At 45.8% G+C, this 26,180-nt stretch overlaps 1 protein-coding gene across 7 annotated transcripts in view; it reads left to right on the forward strand.

Moving 5' to 3' along the window:
- Positions 1-8,218: 8,218 nt before the first annotated feature.
- Positions 8,219-26,180, forward strand: part of LIMS2 (LIM zinc finger domain containing 2) — a 56,408-nt gene continuing 38,446 nt past the window's right edge. For 3 of the 7 annotated variants that reach the window (XM_073360162.2, XM_073360161.2, XM_073360159.2), the window contains exon 1: positions 8,219-8,435. Coding sequence is in view for 4 of the 7 variants with exons in the window: in XM_073360159.2 (XP_073216260.1) it covers positions 8,425-8,435 (11 nt within the window). In the remaining 3 variants the exon portion in view is untranslated. Of the gene's footprint in view, positions 8,436-18,791; positions 19,332-24,990; positions 25,213-26,180 lie in introns of those variants that run through there. The other 4 variants (XM_073360160.2, XM_073360164.2, XM_073360163.2 and 1 more) reach the window with 4 other exon arrangements.

A 26,180-nucleotide genomic window follows, 5' to 3' on the forward strand; every position in this document is an offset into this window, starting at 1 on the left:
TGTAAAAAAGTTCTGCCAGTTCCAAAGGATCAGACACATTACCTACCGGGTTTGCATTTCAAAGTTCTAGTCTATCTAGCATTGAATGACCCTAATTACTATTTCTAACATGACTCTACAGGTTGGCTCTGGGTTAATTAGCCTGCAAACTTCTTAACCTTTTCTGGCCATACATTACACTACGTACCAGATTCGTTGCAATTATATTACAGTGGTAGCAACAATGGTTGGCATAATTATATTTTAATCAGACAACATCACAGGCCCCATCTGTATAATGGGGTAATCCATATCTCACAGGGAAATTGTGAGGCTAAAACATTAAATATTGCACAATATTCAGACACTATGGTAACGGGCCATATAAGTACGTAAAATAGATAGGTTGAGTGTGTAAGGGCTTTTCTATACACAGACTTACACTTGTTTAGTTAAATTGGTTCTATTAAACCAGTCTGAACATTCTTATTTCAGTCAGAGTGGCATATTGCAGTTAATAATGAAACCTACTTAAAACTATTCTGAATCAACTTAAAGCTAAACAGAAGTAAGGAAGTTCTGACACATTTTGCACCCATATAATTAATCAGGTGAAACAATCAAAGCCTAGTTTAACCAGTGGAAGTCTAGGTTTTTGCCAAATGATTGGAACAAGACAGGTCTACATAACATGAAATTCAGCAAGCATAGAGTTGCCATCACCTGCCTGAAATTTTTCAGAAAAATCCTATTTTGATGTCTGTGTCAAATCCTGCCTGATTAGCTTGCAGGGAATTAGTAAAAAATAGAAATTGGATTTGGACAGGAACTCCTCCCCCTGGCCAGATCATTGTGATATTGCATTACCACATCGTGATACAACATGGTGCAATACATTTCTATCTCACTAAGCAAAGCTCAAACATTAGTACAAGAGAATAAGGGTGGTTTGAGCTGTCTTAAGTGATAACACCTATTTGGTAGCTTGACAGACTGAGACACAATCTAATCATCATGCAAAAGAGTCTTCTGTAAGTGTTTTCCTCCGTCCTCAGTAGCAGCATGCTATGAATCTGAGGGCATGTTTCTGCTACAAAATTATGTTGACCTAAATTAGGTTGGCACACAGCTGCCGCAGTACTTAAATCGCTTTTGTGTGTCCACTCCTTGTATCGGGGGGGGGGGGGGGGGGGTGGGTGCAGCCTCACCAGGAGCAGTTGTACCGATTGTACTGCCAGTAAGAGGCATTGTGGGATGGCTTCTAAGAGCCAGTAACAGTCAATGTAAGCAATGCACTGTCTATACTGACACTGCATCAACCTAACTACATTGATATTGACTTTATGCCTCTCGTGGAGGTGGAGTTATTAAGTCGACGTAGTGAGGCAATTACATCAGCGGGAGCGAAATTTTAGTGTAGACACGTAGTTAGGTTGACACGAGACAGCTTAGGTCTTAAGCACAGCGTTTAGATTGATATAGTAAGATCTATGCAGTGTCAGTGTAGACATTCTGTTACTTACATCATCTGTTAGTGGCCTCTAGAAATTGTCCCAAACTGTCCCATCTTGACCTCTCTGGTCACCATTTTGATCTCCACTGCCCAGCGGCCAGGTACCCAGGAAGCCAAGCCTCCCCTTTAAAGCCCCACAACATTTTGAAATTGCATTTCCTGTTTGCCAGGCTTGGAGAGCTCATCTAACAACTCTAGAGCATGCCTAGCAACTGCCAAGCTGACCACGCCGGCTCCATGTTGTAGACGCGCTCCTGCCTGGAGTACACAGGAGGAGTTGGATCTTCTGGGTTTGTGTGGAGAAGAGGCTGTGCAGGCACAGCTCTGATCCAGCCGTAGAAACGTTGACATCTACAAGCAGATCGCTTAGGGAATGGAGGAGAAGGGCTACAAAAGGGACCAACACCAGTGCTGTGTGAAAGCCAAGGAGCTGCAGCAGAGGTACCAGAAGGCAAGGGAGGCTAACAATCACTCTGTTGTGGAGCCTCAGACCTGCTGCTTTTACAGAGAACTGCATGCCATCCTCGGATGAGACCCCACCACCACTCCCAAGAGTCCTGTGGATACTTTGGAGTTGCCCAAGTCACAGGCCTCTGCCGTGAACAGTGAGGAGGGGGAAGAGGGGGCGGAGTATGGGGAATAGGTCACCGGGGGATCCAGGGTTCAGTGAGCCAGGACCTCTTTTTGAGTTCTGGGCAGTCCAGACAATCCAGCATAGGCGAGCATTATGCAGGGGAAGGAACCTGTAGTAAATGTGCAGTTTGCTTTGAAATTGCAGGGCTGGAACCCCCAAAGTAGCAGGACACATCTGTTGATTTACTCTTTTTTACTTATGCTAGAAGAGGTGAAATAACCAAGAGAGGCAGAGTTGCTGTCTGCTTCTCATTCACCTGTTCAGCTAGGCAGAGGGGGCCCTGTGGAACAGTTTGTTTATGTGCACTGGGATGTCCCATGAATCCTCCATCAAGATCTCGAGGAAACTTTCATGGAAGTAGCCTGCAATCATCTGTCGAAGGTTTCTGTGGAGGGCTGCCTTGTTTCTTCCACTGTGGTATGATATTTTCCTGCTCCATCCAGAAATTATTTCAACACGCACCATTGCAGCACACAGGCTAGCAGCATATGGCCCTAGTCGGCAGCTGGAGCTGTTTCCTTTCAGCCTCCATTACCTTTAGGAGTGAGATATCAGCTAAAATCACCAGTGTCTGTAGAAAATGGTGCCAGTATTCAGTTCAGTTGCCCTGTCTGCATATACTCATGCCTGTGAGGTATCCCCCTTATTTCCCCAACACCCCAGCCACCAAGGCCCATGGTCACTATGGCTGCACTATCACCATGCTCAATGAATCCCAAGGAGAAGTGAGAATGTAGTGCTTACAACTTGTGTGGATAAAGGGAGTAAAGGGTAGGCTCAGTGGCGGATTTAGAGTTAGTGGGGCCCTGTGCTCAGATTTATTTTTGGGGCCCCTCCTTGGGCCCCAGCCAAGAAAAAGAACATTTTCTCTTATCTCCCCCACCCGTTTTTCATTCTTTTGTTCTTCATCCTCCTCCTATAAGTAATAGAAAGTAAATGAAAATAAAGTGAGGTACGTTGGTTGTTTTTGTAGTCTAACTTATTTTTCCACAGACCACTTGAAAATCACTTGAGGGTCTCGGCGGACCACTTAATGATCTTTCCAAATATTGTTTGTACCTTTAGCTAACTATTGTAAAGTGCTTTGGATAAGAGCGCTTTATTAAAAAAAAAATGTAAAAAAAATTGGGGTGCGGGGTCTGGCCAGGACTTAGGGTGCGGGAGGGGGCTCAGGGATGAGGGTGCAGGCTATGGGAGGAAGTTAGGGTGCAGGACCAGGCTGGGGGTTGGGGTGCAGGGTCTGGCCAGGTGTTAAGGTGCGGGAGGGGGCTCAGGGCTGGGGCAGGGGGTTGGGGTGTGGAGTGCTCACCTGGGGCGGCTTCCGTTTGGTGTGAAGAGTGCAGGTGGGGAACTGGGGGTGGGGCAAGAGTCAGGGAGGGTAGGGGTTGGGGGGGTGAGAGGGGGTGCAGGAGTCAGGGCTGGGGGTGTGTGAGGGGGCTGCAGGAGGCAGAGAGGGCAGGGGGCTGTGTGTGTGGGAGGGGGTGCAGGAGTTAGGGCTGGGGTGTGTATGATGGGGTGCAGGAGTCAGGGCTGGGGGTGTGTGACGGGGTGCAGGAGTCAGTGCTGGGGGTGTGTGAGGGGGCTGCAGGAGTCAGGGAGGGCAGGGGGCTGTGTGTGTGGGAGGGGGTGCAGGTGTCAGGGCTGGGGGTGTGTGACGGGGTGCAGGAGTCAGTGCTGGGGGTGTGTGAGGGGGCTGCAGGAGTCAGGGAGGGCAGGGGGCTGTGTGTGTGTGTGAGGGGGTGCAGGAGTCAGGGAGGGCAGGGGGCTGTGTGTGTGGGAGGGGGTGCAGGTGTCAGGGCTGGGGGTGTGTGACGGGGTGCAGGAGTCAGGGCTGGGGGTGTGTGAGGGGGCTGCAGGAGTCAGGGAGGGCAGGGGACTGTGTGTGTGGGAGGGGGTGCAGGTGTCAGGGCTGGGGGTGTGTGACGGGGTGCAGGAGTCAGGGCTGGGGGTGTGTGAGGGGGTGCAGGAGTCAGGGAGGGCAGGGGACTGTGTGTGTGGGAGGGGGTGCAGGTGTCAGGGCTGGGGGTGTGTGACGGGGTGCAGGTGTCAGGGCTGGGGGTGTGTGACGGGGTGCAGGAGTTAGGGCTGGGGGTGTGTGAGGGGGTGCAGGAGTCAGGGAGGGCAGGGGGCTGTGTGTGGGGGAGGGGGTGCAGGAGTTAGGGCTGGGGGTGTGTGAGGGAGTGCAGGAGTCAGGGAGGGCAGGGAGCTGTGTGTGTGTGGGAGGGGGTGCAGGAGTCAGAGCTGGGGATGCAGGGTCTGGGAGGCAGTTAGGGTGCAGGAGCGGGTTGGGGTGCAGGGTCTGGCTAGGAGTTAGAATGCAGGAGGGGGCTCAGGGTTGGGGTGTGGAGCACTTATCTGAGGCAGCTCCCATTTGGTGTAAGGGGTGCAGGTGGGAATGTGGTGGGGGGAGGTGCAGGAGCTCCCGTTTGGTGCTGAGGGTGGGGATGTGTGGGGGATGCAGGAGTCAGGGCATGGGGGGTGGGGATGTGGAAGGATGGAGGAGTCAGGGAGGGCAGGGGGCTAAGGGTGTGTGTGGGGGGTGCAGGAGTCAGGGCCGTGCTCTGCAGTTGTGGGGTTGCTCCCAGCCCTGAGTAGCTCACAGCAGGGAACTGGGGGGGTATGTGTAGGGGGAATGCGGGGGCCCCACCTTTGCTCCGCCCTGCCCCAATTCCACCCACTTCCCCAAGGCCCTGCCCCTGCTTCTCTGCCTCTTCCCCCAGCGCACTGCAGCCCCGCCCTTCCCCTCCCTCCTGGAACTACCTGAGTGCCAACAAACAGCTGTTTGGCGGTGGGGGAAGCGCTGGGAGGGGGAGTGGTGGGAACACTGCACGCTCAGGGTGAGGAGGTGGGGAGGAGCTTGGTTGCCAGTGTGTGCGGAGCCTGCAGAAGGACCCCAGCAGCTGGCAGGATCAAGCTTCTGCCCCTGCAGCTGCCTGGCCCTGAGGCCCCCTGTCATTGGGGGGCCCCATGCCAGGGCACCCTGTGATTTACTGTAAATTGGCCTCTGGGTAGGCTGGGTCTCCCAGGATCACTATTGACATTTTAATGTCCTCAGTGGTAATCCACCAGCCTAGAAAGAAAATCCCTGCTTGCAGCTTTCTGAACATATAAAGATATGCTTGTCATGTGCCTTTTCTGACCAGCCCACATTGATGTCAGTAAAGTGTCCCCCCGGTGATGCACCAATGCTTGTATGACCATAGCAAAGTAGCCCTTTCTGTTGATGTACTCGGTGGGAAGGTGGTTTGGTGCTAAAATAGGGATATGCGTGCCAGCTATTGCCCCACTGCAGTTTGGGAACACCATTGCTGCAAAACATCCACTATGTCCTGCACATTGCCCAGAGTCACAGTCCTTCATAACAGGTCGTGATTAATGGCACTCCACACTTGCATCACAACAACCTCCATGTGGATTTCCCAACTCCAAATTGATTTCTGACTGATGACTTGGGAATCTGGCATTGCAAGTTTCCACAGCGCGATTAACACTCACTTCTTCGCTGTCAGTGCAGCTGTCATTTTGGTGTCACTGCACTGGAGGGCTGGGTGAGCTCCGCACACACATCCAGGAATGTGGCCTTGTACATCCGAAAGTTCTAAAGCCACTGCTCGTCATCCCATACCTGCATAATAGTGTGATCCCACCAGTCAATGCTTGTTTCTTGGGTCCAGAACCAGTGCTCCACCATCTCCAGCTGCTCCATGAATGGCAAAAACTGAATTGTTTCTTTTTATGTCCCACAGCAATCTAGTCTCTAAGGAATTGTCATGTTCCCGGGGCACCACAAAAATACTGCAGGATCAGGTGCCCTGTTCTCGCAACGCTCATCACAATAGCGCAGAGCTGTGCAGGATCCATGCTTCTGACACAGATGGTGGACAGTGAGGAGGGACGCACGGGTTTGCAGGTATTTGGAAAAGAGGTGCAAAATGTTATGGAATGCAGATAAAATTATGGATGGAGAACACTGCATTATGGGACGTTGAAATCATGTTCCTAGTCACCCCTTTGAGACTCATTTCAGCCCCATGGGGCATTGCAAAACCTTCCCAAAACACCCTGCAATAGATGATGGTGAGTTGCACAGTGAAATAGGTATCTACGCTGCACTGTTCTCTCCATCGATGCAACCACTGCTAATGAGGACGTGCACTGACGGCACAAGGAGCGTAGTGTGGACATGTAAAAGTGATTTAATTACTGCATCAGCTGTATGCCAACATACTTAGGTCGACATAATTTTGTAGTGTAGACATGCCCTCAGTCTCCTCTTTATCCTGTGGACTTGATTTCCTTACACCCATCTGAACTCCCCCATCCCTCCTCTCAGTGGTCAGCTAGTTACATGCTGTGTTGACAGTTTCGTAATTTTCCAATCCTCCCTGTAAATTCGAACACCCCCTCTAATTTCAATTCCTGGGGAAAACAGTGTGTGGAGTCACTTACATCTATGGAAAGTGGATGTAAAATGCTATCAAATCAGCATTCTCCACACAGATTCTCAAAGTTGCGAGATGGAGTCAGGAGACCTGCAAGTAACTTGCAACTTTGGAGGGGAGCCTCTGTCATTACCCATGTCAGCACAGCAATTCTCTTTGTACAGAATCAGTTGACTTTGGGAAACAGGTTACTTCTTGGAGGAGAGAAGCCAGGATTATGGCAGCTGATGGACTCCGCCTGTTTTCCAACTTTTTAGTTCTGGAAGGGCAAAATCCCCTCACAGATTCACACATCAACCTCCTACTGCTAGGTTCTCAAACCCCTTCTGTGCATGGACCACAGGAAGAGATCTTCAGCCACTAAGTGGAGATGATGGGCATGAAGCACAGTTTGGGAACTGTGATTCTGTGCTTAGCACCCTGGGGTGCATGTGGGAAGACCCCCAGAGATGTGGCCTATATTTGCCTGGGCAGAGAGATCTGATCAGGCTGCATGGAATTGGATCTGGGAGCTGCTGTTTCCCCAGGGACTGGTGAGAGAACTCTCCTCACATCTCCCCTCACTGAGGGGGGCCAGGGGACTGGTTTGATCCCTGGGGCTGGCTGTATTTTTGTGTTCCCAGTTTCTCCTCTCACAGGAGTGGAGTTTGATTCCTGGGTTTATCTCACTTCTCCCCTAGAGGAATGTCTCCCCCCAAGGGGGTTTATCCCTGCGGGTGGGTTGATCTTTGGTGTGTACCCCCCCTTCTCCCCTAGGTGGGGGTTGATCCCTGGGGTGGGCTGGTTCCTGGGGCGTGTCTCCCCAGGGCAGTTGATCCCTGGAGGGAGGGCTGGTTCCTGGGGATATCAATCCCTGGGGGTGGGCTGGTTCCTGGGGGGTGTCGATCCTGGGAGGGGCCTGGTTCCTGGGGGGTGTCCCCTTCTGTCTGGAGGTGAGCTGGTTCCTGGGGGTATCTCCCTGAGGGTGGGCATTGATCCCTGAAGATGGTTTGGTTCCTGGAAGGTGTCTCCCAGGGAGGTATTGTTCCCGGGGTGTGGGCAGGTTCCTGGGGATTCCACCCTGGGGGGCAGGGGGGAAGCTGGTTCCTGAGGGTGGTTTGGTTCCTGGAGGGTGTCTCGGGGGGAGGAGGTGTTGTTCCCAGCAGGTGGGCTGGTTCCTAGGGATGTCTCCCGGGCTGGGGGGCAGGGTGTGGAGTTGATCCCTGGGGGTGGTTTGTTTCCTGGAGGTGTCTCCCTGGTGGGGAGGGGTTTGATCTGGGAGGGTCATTTGGTTCCAAGGGAGGTGTCTCCTGGGGGGGGTGTTGTTCCCAGGGGGTGGGCTGGTTCCTGGGGATGTTTCCTGGGGGGGGTGGAGTTGATCCCTGGGGGTGGTGTGGTTCCTAAAGGGTGTCTCCCCTGCTCCCTGGGGAAGGTTTGATCCCGGGAGGTGGGCTGGTTCCTGGGGTGCGTCTCCTCTTTTCTCCAGAGCGGAGGGGAGCCTAGGGGGTGGGTTGGTTCCTGGGCGGTGTCACCTCTTCTCCTGGAGGGGGGTGATCATGGGGGGGTGTTGACCCCTGGTTTGATTCCTGGACGGTTTCTCCCGTGGCGGAGGCGAGTCCAGCCCCTGCCGTTTCATCATCTCTCGTTTCATTCCCTTTATAGGAAATGTATGTGCGGGGCTGGAGGCGCTCCCCGGAGCCAGCGGCTCGGCGGCTCCCGCCCACAGGGGACTACAGGAGAGGCAGAGGGAGGCCGCTGCCGGCCAGGGCGGGGTTTCTCTCCAGGGCTGGCCGCCGGCTCTCTCTCGTTCTTCGGCCGGTGTCAGGCGCTGGGTCCCGTCAGAGCCCCTGGGAGCCCCGGCCGGGCCAGGAGGCGCCATGACGGGCAGGTAATGGAGAGCGGGACGCTCCCCCCGGAATGGGGTCGCTCGCCCCGGGCGGACCCGAGGGCGGCAGGGGAAGCGTGTGCGGGGCTCGGCCTGGCTGGGGCTCTGCGACCGGGCCTGGGAAGGGGCCAGAGGGCGCCCTGGCTCGCCGCCCCCTCCAGCTGCCCAGCGGGCCCCGATTTCCCGCCTGCCCTCAGGGTCACTCCGAAATAGCTGCGCGGAAGTCAGCGGCGCTACACCTGTGTAAACGCCTGGCCCCGCGGGGAGCTGGGCTGTTTCCCGGGGGCGGCCAGGGGGAGGTCGCTTGCGTTCCTGGGGGGCTCTGGCGGCCCCGCAGGCAGGACCCAGGCAGCGCAGCCTGCGCTTGGTGGTGAGGGGCCAAACTCAGGGGTGGAGGAGCCCAGTGCCTTTCTGCCCTCTGGCAAACGCCTGGCCCGTTTGGAGTATTGCGAGTGTCAGTCGGTGAGAGCCTTCTTCAGAAACGGGAGAAGACGATACATGCGCCCTGTACTGTGTGCTCATGGGACCACAGATCTTCACTATGCCCTGCGGGTGGGGAAAGAGGGCAGGGTACGGGGAGAGGAATGAGGCGAGGATCAGAAGTGCAGGATTCGGGAGAGCTGGGCAGGAGAGGGAGCTGAAGGTTTGTGTTTATATTTGTAAAGTGTGCACTACCGCCCCAGTGTCTAAACTGGCGCTAGCTTTAATTCCAGGGTGGGGTTCCGGTGACTGGAGCTTTACTCTCACAGTTTATGAAGCTTGAGACTGAATTGCAGTTATGTAATTCACAGTTGTTACTTATTTATACATACAGTTCTCTTTCCTCCAATAAAATGCTGTCATCTGCGATCCTTTCTGCTCTGGGTCTGGGCAGCTGGCTCTGCCCAGTTGGCCCTGAGTCTTGGCGGTAGGTGTTCTGAGCACAGAACTGACAGATGAACATCTTGAGCCCAGTACCCCTCTCACTGTCACCAGTCAGTAGAGTTACTGCAAATTTGTACTAGTGTAAATGAGATGAGAACCTGAGCCCTTGGTAGTTCTAATCCTAGCTCTAACATTTGGGGAGGATTTAGGCAAGTTATGTAGCCGGTCTTCCGCATTTTCTCCTCTGTAAAATGAAAAACTTACTTATTTCGCAAAGTGTTTTGAAGGTGAAAAGCATTAAATATGAGTATGAACTTCTAAAATGGTGCATTGTGGGAATTATTTCTTACTGAATCCTCGTGTCCTTAGCCCTACTATATTGCAGTGGTTTTTAACCATCACTTCTTTTCACAGCTAAGAACTGTTAAGAGAGTCTGGATAAATTTATTTTTTAAGTACAAAGAATAGAGAAAGCCATGAGTGTAAACTTGGACTGTGTCTTCTGTGATTTGTAGAGTACCTATCCCATTGTGGAGATACTGGAAAGAATAATATCGTGAATAATTATCACATGCTCATATCCAAACTATGAACATTTACCCAATGGATGATGATAGACTGATGTGGCTATGTGGGTGTATTTGGTGTATATATATATTAGCTGCTCCAGTCTGTTACAGAATGGGATTTTTTTTTTTATCAGAACCTCAGCTGCTGCTACTTCGTGGGCTCAGTGTTGGCTCTTGTAACATGTGAATATACCACAGACATGTTGTGTATATATTCCACTTCCTTAGGAGAGGATTAAGCTCAAAGTGTTAGAAATTCTGTCACTGTTGGTGAGCATCTGTCCAGCTCTTGAATGGGGTTGGGGAGAGAGGAGGTAAATCTGGGAAGAATTTAGACTATGAGCCAAGCTGATTGTGTCATTTAGGTACAGTGTGTGATAATGTTTAAAATGATATGTTCCACATGAGGCAAGGATCATTCAAGTTTAGGGGAAAGGGAAGTTACTTTGTGCTATTTGAAAAAACTCTGTGGGTTTCTTTTTTGGGTTACCTGGGGAGTGCCATACTCTTCAGTAAAAAGAAAAGGAGTACTTGTGGCACCTTAGAGACTAACCAATTTATTTGAGCATAAGCTTTCATGAGCTACAGCTCACTTCACCGGATGCATACTGTGGAAAGTGTAGAAGATCTTTTTATATACACACAAAGCATGAAAAAATACCTCCTCCCACCCCACTCTCCTGCTGGTAATAGCTTATCTAAAATGATCGCTCTCCTTACAATGTGTATGATAATCAAGTTGGGCCATTTCCAGCACAAATCCAGGGTTTAACAAGAACGTCTGGGGGGGGGGGGGTAGGAAAAAACAAGGGGAAATAGGTTACCTTGCATAATGACTTAGGCTTGAATAGAGACTGGGAGTGGCTAAGTCATTATGCAAGGTAACCTATTTCCCCTTGTTTTTTCCTACCCCCCCCCACCCTCAGACGTTCTTGTTAAATCCTGGATTTGTGCTGGAAATGGCCCACCTTGATTATCATACACATTGTAAGGAGAGTGATCACTTTAGATAAGCTATTACCAACAGGAGAGTGGGTTTTTTTGGGGGTGTCGGGGGGGAGAAAACCTGGATGCATCCGATGAAGTGAGCTGTAGCTCACGAAAGCTTATGCTCAAATAAATTGGTTAGTCTCTAAGGTGCCACAAGTACTCCTTTTCTTTTTGCGAATACAGACTAACATGGCTGTTACTCTGATACTCTTCAGTGTTTCTCAAATGCAGCCACCAGCACTGTTCCCTCTAAGCTGTGCACGTGTGTGCACACACACAGATCCTAAATCCTGAGCACATGGCGAAACACCGCGTGCACAAAAATTTGCACAGAAGAAATTTTTTGCACACACGGCCTGTCAAAAATTAGAGGGAACATTGGCCACCAGGGGCTTTTCTTGCAGCCACAGCCTCCTGGGCTGTGATGGGGTGGGTGGCAAAATAGTGGCCCCTTCCCCTCCCCTTCCTCCTGAATGCACTGTCTTGATGTTGATTGCTGGGACTGCCGGCAGGGATTGGGCTCTGCCCCCCTCTGGAGATGCCTGGGCAGCAGGTTCTGGGGCAGCTGGAGGAGCAGGCAGCCAGTAAATTCCCCACCTTCCCGGGGCAGTGGGGCTCAGGCTTTGGACCTCAGCTCTGGGGTGGTGGGGAAGCAGGTTCTGGCCGAGGGACTTCAGGCTCCAACTCTGGACTCTGGCTGTGTGGCGGCAGGCTCCAGGCTCTGGCTATGGGGTTTCAGGTTCCAACCCCCCGCCCCCCCACAGCTGCTTCTCCCAGCTCCCCACCCACCAACCCCCATGTTCCCACTGCCTCCCCTGACACCCTGCCCCCCACATCTAGGGCTTAATTTGTCCCCAGGCTTGGCGGGGCTGAGTAAGTCTGCTGTGAAAAGTGATACTTTGTTAATATCACTTTTCATAACAGATTTCAGAGTAGCAGCCAGGTTAGTCTGTATTCGCCAAAAGAAAAGGAGTACTTGTGGCATGTTAGAGACTAACCAATTTATTTGAGCATAAGCTTTCGTGAGCTACCACTCACTTCATCGGATGCATAAAGTGGAAAGTACAGTGAGGAGATTTTATATATACACACAGACCTTCAACAAAAAAACTTCGAAAACAGACTCCAACGAGAGACTGCTGAATTGGAATTAATTTGCAAATTGGATACAATTAATTTAGGCTTGAATAGAGACTGGGAGTGGTTGAGTCATTGTACTAAGTAAAACTATTTCCCCTTGTTTATTCCTCCGCCCCCACTGTTCCTCAGACATTCTTGTTAACTCCTGGAAATGTGCTGGAAATGGCCCATCTTGATTATCACTTCAAAAGGTTTTCTCTCCCCCCACCCCACTCTCCTGCTGGTAATAGCTCATCTTAAGTGATCACTCTCCTTACAATGTGTATGATAATCAAGGTGGGCCATTTCCAGCACAAATCTTTTTTTTCATGGTTTGTGTGTATATATAAAATCTCCTCACTGTACTTTCCACTTTATGCATCCGATGAAGTGAGCGGTAGCTCACGAAAGCTTATGCTCAAATAAATTGGTTAGTCTCTAAGGTGCCACAAGTACTCCTTTTCTTTTTTCATAACAGACTTACTAACTAGCAATAAATAAATTACTATGATTTGGACATGTGTATATATGTATATTTATTTGTTTTTCCTAAAGCTAATTAAGTATTTTAGGGAAAAGTGTGAGAGCAAAAATTGGTGGCCACGCTCTGAGGCCACCAAAAAATTTGTCTAGAGCAAGGGTTCTCTGGGTGGCCTGGCCCATCCAATCCAGTTTGCCAAATCCAGTGATCATGGTAATACATTAATTAAACACTTTTGTGCTATTGTCTTGTGCATATTCAGAGCCCTGCCTTTTAAGGCATCAACATTGTTTTCAGTGCCATGATGTGACCTATACCATAAGGCTTTGTGGAACATTCCAGAGTACACAAGCTACTGTAATGTGTGTAGTTCCCTAAAATAATGTAGGATTTTTAACTTCTTCCCCTCTCAAAGATCATACAAATGGCTAATTTCTTGGATTTCTTATATAGAGTGGGTTTTGGCAGGAACCTCCAAATAGTGAAGCGCGCAGACATGTGGGTGTCCTATTGTTTAATGTTTTGAAAAAAAATTAACCTGGAAAACTTGTCAGTTGTGAAAATGTATAACTTCATGGCTTCCATTGCTCCCTCTGCCATAGAACAATTTCTCAAAGACAAATATTTATTATGGTCCAGTGTTAACTGGGGTTTTTTCTCAGTAAAAGAATAATGAAGTTGGGACTTGATCCTTCAATGTGCTGAGCACTCCGGCTCCAGTCCAGCAAAGTGAATAAGCTTAATTTTAAACATGTGAGAGGTCAGTAGGTCTGCTCATCTCCTTGCATTATTGAGTCCTGGGTGAACACAGGAAAGATTTCCAACCCCCAGCAAACAACTTCACAGCCCCGGCTCTAGAGCAGTGGTTTTCAAACTTATTTGATCATGCCTCCACTTCTTTGTGTCTGTAGTAGTTCCCCCGCCCCTGGTGCCCAGCCAGCAGCTACTGCTCTCTGGCTGCCCAGCTCTGAAGGCAGAGTACAGAGCGGCAACAGCTGGCCTGGTGCTCACCTCTGAAGGCAATGCTGCCACCAGCCGCAGCGCAGAACTAAGGGTGGCATGGTATCGTATTGTCCCCCTATTTCTCTGCTGCTGGTGGCGGTGCTGCCTTCAGAACTGGGTGGCTGCCTTCAGAGATCCAGCTGCCCAGCTCTGAATGTGTACAGTAAGTTTTTTGGTTTTTTATCCCAAAGTTTCTCATACACCCCCAGAATACATTCCATGCTCTGCCCCCAGTTTGAGAACCTCTGCTCTACACTGCATTACTACTGAAGGCAAGGTGTTGTATGACATTTGCAAAATAGTAGTTAGTCTCTTTGGAATATACAGTACTGGCAAGTTACAATCTTTTTCAGTTCTGGAGCTGTTGGGATTCAAGTACTGTAGAACAGGATGAACTGGTCCAAAATTGAGTTTCTACATAGTACTGATCAGTGTGGACACACCTGGAGCTAAGAAAATACCATAAATGGCTTTTTGGTTTAAAAATTGGATGATTTTGTTCTGTGGCACTGGAAGAAAGAGGAAATTAAACAGACTGAGAAAGAGATAGTGCTGACACAGTGGAAAGAAAGGGAGAAAGAACACAAATAAGAGGGTACAAAAGAACTTGCTGTCTAGGTTCTATAATTATCGGTGCTATATCAATACCTAAGACAGATAGAAAAGAAAGCATTGCAGAGGGAAAAAACCAGTAACTGAATTTTCATGTTAAAAATGGTTCTAGCCCTTCTAGTGGTGAAGATAACTTTCTGAATGTAATTAGCTGCAATAATAAGGTTTATTTAATTACCCCATGCCCTTGAGTAGGGGGGATGTCCAATTAATTAAAATTACAATAAGAACGTATACATGGTACTTTTACTTTTTAAACTGTAATCTCTTTGGGTCAGGGACAGTCTGTTTGTACAGTGCCTAGCACAGTAGAGTCCTGGTTTATAATAGGACCTCCGACATGTTTCAATAATATAAATAAGTGTGGTTTTTAATGTGAAAGTATCAAATGTAAATGACTGCTTTGGTTGTATATTGAACAATGCATTTTTAAGTATTACACTTATTATTTATTACAGTGTGGGAGGGTCTGGGCTGAAACAGAGAATGCAAAAGATTTTTGGGATTTGGGATCATGAGAGGAAAAAAGATAACGGGGTGGGTAAATTGGAATATGTGACTAATAATCTTGACTGCCACTGATAACTAAATGACTCCACTTCTCATTGCCTTGGTTTACTAATCTGTAAAATGAATATAATCCTAATTAGTTGCTATATCATTTTATAGATTACTAAACCACAGCATTGAGAAGTGGAGTCATTTAGTTAACCAGTGGCAGTCAGATTTGTTCACAAATTCCGATCTGTGAACAGTGTGAAGTTTAAAAGGATATGGTCAATTTAAAAATCGCTTCTGGCTGAAAATACAAGCTACTGTTACAAGTAACATCCTAATATACTAGAACAGAGAGAGACCGGAGAAACCTGTTTTCTTTATAGTTTAGTTTGTTTAAAGCAACATGAAATCTCATAATTAAAACTTGTAAAGTTGTTTGAGAATCTCGGGTGAAAAACGCTATGTACGTATAAAGTATAATGAAGTGTGTTTTAAGCAACCTCTGAAAGGGCTAGCAAAAGCAAAGAATACTATTTGCCTGATGAAGGTTGTCTTTAAAGGGACACCATATACAAGAAATCTGGTCAGTTTTCAAAAAAAAAAAAAAAAAAAGTTAAATGGTTTCAGGTACTCTTCTTACCCCTGTATTCCCTTATAATTTTTATGGTTTCTCAATCACTTTCCCCTCCTTTATTAATTCTTTTTTCCTCCCTGGATGCTGTATGAAAGAGAAACAATGAAACACTCCAACAAAAGGAGAAACAGTGAAACTGACAATAAGCAAAGTGCTGTCAAATGCACGAAGTAAATAGACTGGAAAATAGGTTTGTCTCTTGTTTTTAGTACTGTGGTTTTACGTTAGGCATTTTTACCTGTATGTTTTCTGTGTTCTCTTTATAGTATAGCTTTTGTTATTGAAACTACATCAATACAGAAAAATATGTACACATATTTCCAACTGCAGACAAGGTCTAAGAAAGAAAAGGAGGACTTGTGGCACCTTAGAGACTAACCAATTTATTTGAGCATGAGCTTTCGTGAGCTACAGCTCACTTCATCGGATGCATCCGATGAAGTGAGCTGTAGCTCACGAAAGCTCATGCTCAAATAAACTGGTTAGTCTCTAAGGTGCCACAAGTCCTCCTTTTCTTTTTGCGAATACAGACTAACACGGCTGTTACTCTGAAAGGTCTAAGAAAAGGTCCTTAGTGCTAAGAAAAGGTCCTTAGTGTGTTATTAGTATAATAAGTATTAGTACATTATCTTTGTCATCATTTTACTTGAGCCCCATTGGGATTTGGATACTCCTCTGTACTTCCTGCAGTCAACAAAAAAAAAAAAGAAAAAGAGCAGCTGCATTTACAGATATGCTCATTGATTCTCCCTAATCCAGTTAAGATAAGAAGCAGGGAGTATATTACTTTCTATGAAAGTATTTCGGTAGGCCAGCATCTGTCCACACTCTTTTTAATTAACAAGGAAAGGGAGATATTACTGTGCATGTGATTTTCTTCATGGTGATTCTCTTTATGATATAATTGCAAGTAAAATGAGTTGGAGTGTGATCGGGAAGATGGAGTACAAATGTCAGGGCTTGACTATACTTATAGAGCTGCAGCAGCAGTGAAGATGTTACCTATGCAGATGGAAGAGCTGCTCCCATTGGTGTAGGTACTCCACCTACCTGAGAGGTGGAAGCTATGTCGAAGGGAGAAGCTCTCACCTTGACATAGCACTGTCTACACTGGGGTTATATCAATTTAACTACATTGGTCAGGGATATGGATTTTCCACACCCCTGAGCGACACAGTTATACTGGCATAAATTAGTAGTGTATAGCAAGCCTCAGTAATTACAAGAAGAGTTCTGACCACAAACAAGAGCGCTAATGCAGAGCTTGTCTGTCTGAATTACGAACAACCACTCTTAGTCTTTTGGGTTGAAAAATGCATTTTTAAATAAATCTTATTTTTATCTTTCTATCTAAACATGCCCTCTGAGGCTAGCTGAGTAAATTTCAACTCACTGGAAAGTCCTTAGAGATTTATCAGACATCATTGAGCTGCTTCTCTTGGGAGCTACTCATCTATGCCTAAGAGAAGTGTGGCAGCCTTCTTTTTAGTTTAGTCTCAGACAGTGATTTGTTAATAAGGTTTTGACATCAGTCCTGCCACTTGACGGTGACCTGCAGATGTGGGGTGGTGGAGAACTGGGCTGGGGCTCTTTTTAGCCTGTGAGGTATAAAGAGAGCCCAAAAGCTTTTTTAAAAAACATTATTTAAATAACAGTTTAGTTCATTTTGAAAGCTTCTCTCCCCCACCAACATTTGTTTTTTACATTAGATGTTCAGATCCTGTCTAGTGTGAAAGACTGTGATGACTGGTGTGCCAGAGAAATAGTGATAGTGTGAAAGGGATTTTTACTCAGACTGTTCTAAAACATGTTGATTAGTCTTAAATCTAAGTGGGTTTTAACATTTTGAAAAAAGAACACATTTGTTAATTATTTCACATTTTCACCCTCAATTAAAGGTAACAGCTGTAACTACATAGATCCTCCAAGACATTCCTAGGAGATCCCTCAGCAATACCAGGGAAGATTAGAGCTGGCATACCTGCTATTTCTAAAGTTAAAAGCAAGCAGGAAACACCATTTTGAAAATTAAAAAAAATCAGGTCCTCATTATACACCATAAAGAAGTAAAATAATATAAAAAAAACACAAGTGCAATTTAAAAAAAAATTCTTTGCAGGCAGACTGAAACACTTGAGGGAAGGTAAGAGGAACTGAAGGTGAGGATGCTGCTGCTTTCTTCTCTTTGAAACAATGATGTTCTTCATCTCTGCCTGTTTTTTGTTGTTTTTTTTTCAATTACAGTATAAACTATTTCTGTCATAAATTTTAATGTCAGAAGGGACCACTGTTGGTCACTCCCTGTTAAACAGTTATGAAAATCGTTCCCCTCGTTATAAAAAGAAAAGGAGTACTTGTAGCACCTTAGAGACTGACAAATTTATTTGAGCATAAGTTTTCGTGAGCTACAGCTCACTTCATCGGATGCATTCAGTGGAAAATACAGTGGGGAGATTTATATACATAGAGAACATGAAATAATGGGTGTTACCATACACACTGTAGCCAGAGTGATCACTTAAGGTGAGCTATTACCAGCAGGAGAGCGGGGGTGAGGGGACCTTTTGTAGTGATAATCAAGGTGGGCCATTTCTAGCAGTTCTTGTCAACTGCTGGAAATGGCCCACCTTGATTATCACTGCAAAAGGTTCCCCCCCCACCCCAACCCCCACTCTCCTGCTGGTAATAGCTCACCTTAAGTGATCACTCTGGTTACAGTGTGTATGGTAACACCCATTGTTTCATGTTCTCTATGTATATAAATCTCTCCACTGTATTTTCCACTGAATGCATCCGATGAAGTGAGCTGTAGCTCACGAAAGCTTATGCTCAGATAAATTTGTTAGTCTCTAAGGTGTCACAAGTACTCCTTTTCTTTTTGCGAATACAGACTAACACGGCTGCTACTCTGAATCCTCTCATATTTTTTCAAGAGCTTTTCAGACTGTAGATATGATATATGTAATATTTCATTACTGACTTGAAAATCCCCTGTTTTTTCTCTTCATCATTTGTTGTAAAATAAATAAACCATAGATTATAATGGCCCTTGGATTGGTTTTCTTGGACTGTGCTTCTTCTGATGTGATGATATTCTAGCCTGGATGTTCCTGTCATCCTCTACTCTGTTTTTTTGTTCCTTTAAGGAATCGACTTTTGTAGTCTCAGAATTTTTTTTTGCTTGTTTTTTTTTTTTAGAGCCATTTGTGTAATGTGATCCTCTCTTCCTCTAGAGGGTGGGAGGCAGGAGTGGTGTAAAGGGTGGGCGCCTGACTGAAACCCTGCTCAGTTCTCAGCAAAGTGAGTGCTCTGGAGGCTGGAATGTAAAGTATGTTCTTTTTCTCAGCTTCCTGATCTTGCATGGAATGCAATTCTTGCAGACTGCAGTGTATCTGGAGAGCAAGAATCTTCATGCTTTTGCTGTTGGGGGTATGCTTTATCAACATGGAGTGAAGGGTTCTGCTGATTGCGACATCGTACATACATCGTACATATCTCATATTGTATGATGCACCATCTTTCAGGGGACAAAACTTAGTGTAGCCAGGATCTGATATTGGTCTGCAGAAAAGGACTGAGTGCTTTGCTCGGAGATCACTGACCTTTTTTGCATTTCTACTGTTGTTCTGTTCTGGTTTGACTGAGGAGCTTTATTGGTTTAAGTGGATGAGTTACTTGAAGAATGGGATTTTTAAATTCATCTCTTGGAAAATGGAGCATGTGTAGATTCAGTGTGCAAATCTGACACAGAATTAATCTCTGGTGCTGATCCTACCCACTGGCTTCAGTGGGCCATACCGGAAAGAAAAAATCTGGTTTGTTAGAATTGTAACAGAATGGCAGATAATTTGTAAGAAGCAGCACTTGGGCAGGATTCTGTCTGTCCTGATTTAGCACTTCTGAGAACTAAGCAAAACTCCCAGAAGGAAGGTGACTCACTGAAATTTCAGTGCTTCTGTTCTCTCCAGTTGTCTTTCTGCACTCCCCTTCACAGTGGTATTTGGTGCTATGGCTGGCATGAGACTTCGGGGGCTGGCGTCCTCTAAGCTTTATCAACGCCGGCAGGATCGGCTGAGTGGCACAGGGTCACTGCTGAAAGACGAGACACGGGCAACAGCTGGGATACCTGGGTAGGTCTCTGAGACAAAGGGAATGGGATTGATGGAATGTTTCTTAAGGCTCCATACATTTCTTTTGAAGCAGGCGGTGTCTGTCGACAGGCTCAGATTAGTGTATTTTTATTTCCGGATAGTTTATGAAGGAAAAGGTTTCCCTAGCACGGAGGCTTTCAGTTTGTAACAATAACAGGAAAGCAACAATGGCGAACCTTTCTCATTTGAAGCAACATACAGGGATCTTCAGACCCAACAATGCTTCTGGTCTTGCTAATAGTGAGGGTTTTAGGCACTGTGCTAGAACAAGGACCTAGTGTAAAATTTTCTAGTTGTTTTAAATGCTGAAAAGGTTTTAGCATTGTCTGATTTCAGGCACATTTCTCCACGTATATTGTTAAGAACAAGGCAGTTGATTTTACATATTGTAAATAACTTAGAAGTTTTCCAGCTTTCCTGGGTGAGCTCTTTGACTTCTGCTGAATCTAAGCTTTCATTCAAAGAGAGAGTTAATCTTCTAGGTTGCCTGTTTGTAAAGAAAACTGAAGAAGGGTAAACTAAGGCTCTGTGAAAAGAAAAGGAGGACTTGTGGCACTTTTAGAGACTAACAAATTTATTTGAGCATAAACTTTCGTGAGCTACAGCTCACTTCGTCGGATGCAAGGCTCTGTGGACTGTAGCCAGATGGATCCAGTACTTGTGCTTCCACCCAGAGATTTCCTATTCCGCAGAGTAAAAACTGAGGACAGCTGTGTCAGTTTTCACAGATGTTAATGAGAACCCTGTGGTATTAGTCAAACTGACAAGAATTAGGTCAATTTTATTTTGATTCCGCTTGGGAGAGCTCTGAGGAGCAGCAGAGGTGGACACAGGAGCTATTGGGTTGGGGAAGAGGGCAGTGGTATGCAAGAGAGAGAATGCTCTGCTTCAGCAGCCAGAGGTGGTTTGAGTCTTCAAATTTATCAGACACTTACTAAGTGGTGAAGAATAAATTGGAGCCGCAAGTAGAATCCAGTTACAGCACCCTGCTAGCAATATTAGTACCTTCTGTTTCCCAGTTGTTCGTTAGTGGCCTGGCTTCTCATCTTGGAAAGCTGGGTCCTTCATCTTGGTTTAGTCCCGCCCCCTTTTAGCCCTCTGGCTGTTAAGTATCTGGCAAATTTTTCAAGCTTTATATTCAAAGGGGTGGGGGTGAGTAAGTGTGTGTATCTGTGATTAGGATGTGGATGGGGTGAGTGTGCAAGTAAGAGGGAGAGAGAGGCTGATAGGATAAGTTAGAAAAGAGAAGTAGGGTACTGAAAGAGAGAGATGGTGGGGGAACAATGTAGGAGATAGAGATTACAGTGTACAGAAAAGGAGAGGGGAAAGGATGTAAGGGGTTGGTTGGGAAGAAGGTGAAAAGGAAACAGACACTGAAACGATGCAGAAAAAATACGCCATGGTCTATGATAGAAAATAAAAGAGAATGTGAATTGAAGCCAGAAAGGGTAAGAAGATAGTCGTTTTGCTAATTAATATATTTTCATAATGTAACAAGTTACAGATAAATACAGTGTGCACAGTGTTATTCCTGTAAATTGCATGGGTTATGGCTAGAGTGGTTTAGATGAAGGCCTAGGTATTTTTCACTGGGGCTAATAGGCTTGGTCTTTGAACAAGTAGGTGTGCAATAATACATTTTTCAAGCCCTGACTTTTATGGTTTAAAAAAACCCAAAACTTTAAAATAGTATCATTTTTACTCTATATCTTTCCCCATATTAATACAGCTTTCACAAGAGGCAAAAATTGTAACAAGTGTCAGCAGTACAAAGCTAATACAGATATAGGAGAACAATATAGATTTTATTCTTGTATGTCATTAAATCAAAATACAACTGACAATTTTGTTAAGAGGTTGGTATTTGGATATTGCTTATCTGCATGAGAACTTTCTCATTTGAAGTATTGCTGGGTTTTGTCGTCATTGTGCCTGTAAAATGTATATGTGAGGCCACTACTGGAGATAGCGAGATGGTTTGGGCTGCAGTACCATTGGCATGCTGATAACACCTAGACCCAGATGCTTTCGTCACTTGTCTTTCCCATTGTCTGTCAAGAATGGAGCTTGACTAAGGGCTTGTCTACACTTACCAAAGGATCAATGCTGTGGCAATCGATGCATCGGCGGTTGATTTAGCAGGTCTAGTGAAGACCCGCTAAATCGACCGCCAATCGACTCCTGTACTCCACCTGATCGAGAAGAGTAAGGGGAGTTGACGGGAGAGTGTCTCCTGTCGACATTGCGTAGTGTGGAGCCCACAGTAAGTAGATCTAAGCGATGTCAATTTGAGTTATGCTATTCATGTAACTCAAATTGTGTAGCTTAGATCGACTTTTCCCTTTAGTGTAGATAAGGCCTAGGAGCTTGGTCTCTGAAGCTCCGTACAGACATAACTGCAGTGATGTTGGTGGATAGGAAAAAACACCATACATGGCAAGTGTTGGGGCTGATATCTCATTAGGTTGAAGGGGGTGAAGTATGTTTACCATTTGTAAGTAAGGTTTATAATTGAGGAACTTTGATTTCATTGACTTGTTTTGGATGCCCAGATAGCAGCAGTGGCCAAGAGTGCTCCCTCCCTCAAAAGACTTTGTTTGACAATGAGATTGAGCCCCATATACTTTACAATGCAGAATTCACTATAAGTATCTATAATTTTGTCAATGCTAGACTAGATTACTGCAGTGCTTTCTGTATGTGATTATCCTTGTGCACTATTCTACCTGAATAGTCTTCAATGTGAATGTTTGCTGACTGAGTGGTAGCTCACACAGGGGTCATATTATACCTATGACATATAGTCTGTACTAGTTTCCAGTTGCCTTCCAAGTGCAATTCACAATGCTCTTTTTGATCTCTAAAGCTATTTATGGTTTAGGACTTTACTTCCTCTTATCAGTGGGGTACTCAAGAGCAGTGGTTCTCAATCAGGGGTACGCTGAGGTCTTCCAAGGAGTACATAAAATAATCTAGATATTTATCTAGTTTTACAGCAGGCTACATAAAAAGCACTAGCAAAGTCAGTACAAACTAAACTAAAATTTCATACAGTGGTTTGTTTATACTGCTCTATATACTATACACTGAAATGTAAATACAACATTTATATTCCAGTTCATTTATTTTATAATTATATGGTAAAAACAAGAAAGTAAGCAATCTTTCAGTACAAGTGTGCTGTGACAGTTTTGTATTTTTATATCTGATTTTGTAAGATAGTAGTTTTTAAGTTAGGTGAAACTTGGGGTATGGAAGACAAATCAGACTCCTGAAAGTGATACAGTAGTCTGGAAAGCTTGAGAACCACTGTTCTAGATTATAATTAAGGCTACATTTTAGTCACAAGTATTTTTAGTAAAAGTCATGGACAGGTCACGGGCAGCGAAGAAAAATTCACAGCCGGTGACCTGTCCATGACTTTTATTAGAGACTCGTAACTAAAACTTGGGGTGGGGGGGCATGGGTGCACTGGAGGGGCGGTCTGGGGGCACCACGGGTGCTGGGGGGGGCGGCCTGGGGGCACCACGGGTGCTGGAGGGGGGTAGGTGCTGCTGGGGGTTGGGGGGAGGGTTGACGGGGCTGGCAGGCTCCCTACCCAGCTCCAAACAACATGTCCCTGCAGCTCCTAGGGGAGGGGTGGCCAGGGGTGCTCCACGCGCTGCTGCCACCACAAGTGCCGGCTCCGCAGAACTGCAGCCAATGGGAGCTGCGGGGGCGACGCCTGTGGGCACAGACAGCACGCTGAGCCCCCTGGCCCCTCTGCCTAGGAGCTGCAGGGACATGCCGGCCACTTCTGGGGAGCCCCCCAAAGGTAAGTGCCGTCCCGCACCCCAACCCCTTGCCCCAGCCCTGAGCTCCCTCCCACACACCCAAACTGCTGCTGTGGCTACTGCAGAAGTCATGGAGGTCACAGAAAGTCACAGATTCCATGACAGACATGCAGCCTTAATTATAATCTGTGGGGGAAATTGCTTTCTGGGCTGTAAATGGCTTTGTTTTTAAGTCTACAGTTTGCTTGCTGACAATTCTTTTTTGAAGGATACTTTGTGTGGTTTCCTTCCCCAAAATATAAAAAGCCCCAATATTTAGTGCTCCTTCAGGCAAATGATGACAATCCCAAGGCTGTGCTGATATCAGTTGATGGTGAATGACAGGCATATTTGGGCATGACTTTTTAAAATATATGTTATAGAATCTACTAAACTAACATAGCTATGGCCATTTTAGGTCCTTTCAAAAGATTTGAGTGGGGAGAGGGAATGTATGTGTGTTGGAGGAATTAGTATTTACCAAATGGAAACAGGAAAAACAAGAATTTTAAATATAAAGAGGGTATTTTAGTTATACCTTTGTGAAGATGAGAAATATAATCTGTTAAATTAAATTTATTTAAGAAGACTGAAAAGGCACTTCCTTGGTTTAAGGGGAATACTGTAAATTAAAGCCGTTTCAGAAAATTCACCAAGCATATTGCTGTGTTGAGAAAGGGGTGGAAGAGGACCCGGAGTACCTGCTATATGTGCCTAGGATACTCCTGTGTGAAATCCAAGACACATCCATAGCTGCAATGTGTCTTAAACAGCTGTGTGTGGTGGCAGTTCTCCTTTGGGATAACCATGCAGATAGTGTGTTCCCTGTAGCTTGCTGAAATGTGTAAAGGAGGAGTTGAACCTTTATTTTTGCTTTATTGAAGCTTTGGCCCCCTCACATAACTAATAACTGTAGCAGCCAGACAAAGGGATAACCAGAGACCCTGGACTCCCTTGTTAATTTGTCATGTTATGGCTGTGAACTGCACTGAACACCTTGCTTCATTTTTATCCATCTGAGTGTGGATGAGAGGTGATGGAGTGACAGACTGAGCATGGATCACTGGTTAAGGGGAAGGAATAAGAATATGTGTGCAGTTCCATTTGGGTGTTAGGCCAGAAGGGAGGGGAGAGAGCCAGGTATGCTAAAAGAAGCACAGTCAACTTGAAACCTAGTAGTGTTTTAAAAATACAAAAAAAGAGAGTTTAAATTTGTTTGTTCTCTCCAGTTGCTGTGTGAAACTCCTGCTCAAGCAAAAGAGGAAACTAACTATGCTGGGGGAAAATAAAACTACACATACAGGGCTGTCAAATGTGTGTCTAGTATACATGTTGAACAAAGAAATATTTTTCTCTACTCTCAATTCCAGTAATCTTAAATGTTACTGTGTTGTTATAGATCATTTTTGCAACCAGGGTCCTATGGTTGCACCAGATCTTGTACAGAGGAGGTCAAGTGGGGTTTCTATGGAAAGGTTGTAGTTTGCTGGTTATGATTATGCAGTCTGTATGTGTTTATCAGTTTTCTATTTGAAGTTATGAATATTGGCTATGTAGTTGTATCTCAATGTGTTTGATTCTAAGTAGCCTCAATGAAGCATTTGGTCAGCTTCTTGAGAAAGGACTATTTTCAGTAAGTGCCCAATCAAGAAAAACTTAACTGACAATGGACTTTGGGAGATGCCAATCCACATCTGAGCTTTCCTGGGAACGTTCAAACTAACATGTAAACAGTGGCATGGGCCTGCAAAAAGCTGAATCATTCATGAACATGTGACTTGCCCAGGTGGCTACAAACTCCATCTTATTGCTGTGATTTTGCACAGAAGAACAAAGGGATTGCTGCTAACAAGAGAGAGAATATAAAAGGCCCTGGAAGCTAGTCCATTTTGTCTTCAGCTGGCTCAAGAGATGGCCTTTTCATCCCCAAGAGATGCCTGAAAAAAACTGGAACAAAGGACAGTAACTACAGGGATGTGAGTGATTGCTGGACCCAGACTAGGAAGGAGTCCAGGCTGTGAAAGAAGCTTACTGGAACATCTCTGGGGGTGAGACTTCCTCTGTAATCAGTTTCTTACTGTATTAGGCTTAGACTTGCGTGTTTTGTTTTATTTTGCTTGGTAACTTACTTTGTTCTGTCTGTTATTTCTTGGAACCACTTAAATCCTACTTTTTATATTTAATGAAATCACTTTTGCTTATTAATTAACCCAGAGTAAGTAATTAATACCTGGGGGAGCAAACAGCTGTGCATAACTCTCTATAAGTGTTATAAAGGGTGGATAGTTTGCTAAGCTTTATACAGAGTAAAATGGTAAGCTTTATACAGAGTAAAATGGATTCATTTGGGGTTTGGATCCCATTTGGGGTTTGGATCCCATTGGTAGCTGGGGGTCTGGGTGCTGGAGACAGGAGCACTTCTTAAGCTGTTTTCAGTTAAGTCTGCAGCTTTGCGGCGCATGGTTCAGACCCTGGGTCTGTGTTGCAGCAGACTGGCATGTCTGGCTCAACAAGGCAGGGTTCTGGAGGCCCAAACTGGCAGAGAAAACGGGCTCCAAGGTAGGCTCAGCACATCAGGTGACAGTCCCAAGAGGGTCTCTGTGATTGAACCTGTCACAGTTACTTGTTACAAAAATTGCACAAGCTGGTAGTGTACCTTTCAAAGAAAGAGTACCTTTTGTTGGTTACCACGTTGGCTTCATTTCAGATAAAAATCACTTTGGACAATAAGGATTTGGGGAAAAATGTTAAGGGGAGTTGGGAGATTTTTAGTAGTGAGATATTTCCTCTTATTTTCTTTGTGTTGTTCTGTTAATGTGAGTCATAGTCTAGGAGTATCCCAGTACAAATTTCTGTGTCCTTGTCTACACTAAGGAATTCCATAAAAAAATCTTCCCTATCAGTTCTACCACTGATTCAGATGAGCCAGTGGGAATTTTAGTGAAGAAAAGATGGCTTCCTATTTTTCTGCCTTTTTATTGCCTTACAACTTGAACTGACATGGTGGTGTAACTAT

This window comes from Lepidochelys kempii, chromosome 9 (genome assembly GCF_965140285.1).
Source record: "Lepidochelys kempii isolate rLepKem1 chromosome 9, rLepKem1.hap1, whole genome shotgun sequence".
Taxonomy (NCBI): Eukaryota; Metazoa; Chordata; order Testudines; family Cheloniidae; genus Lepidochelys; species Lepidochelys kempii.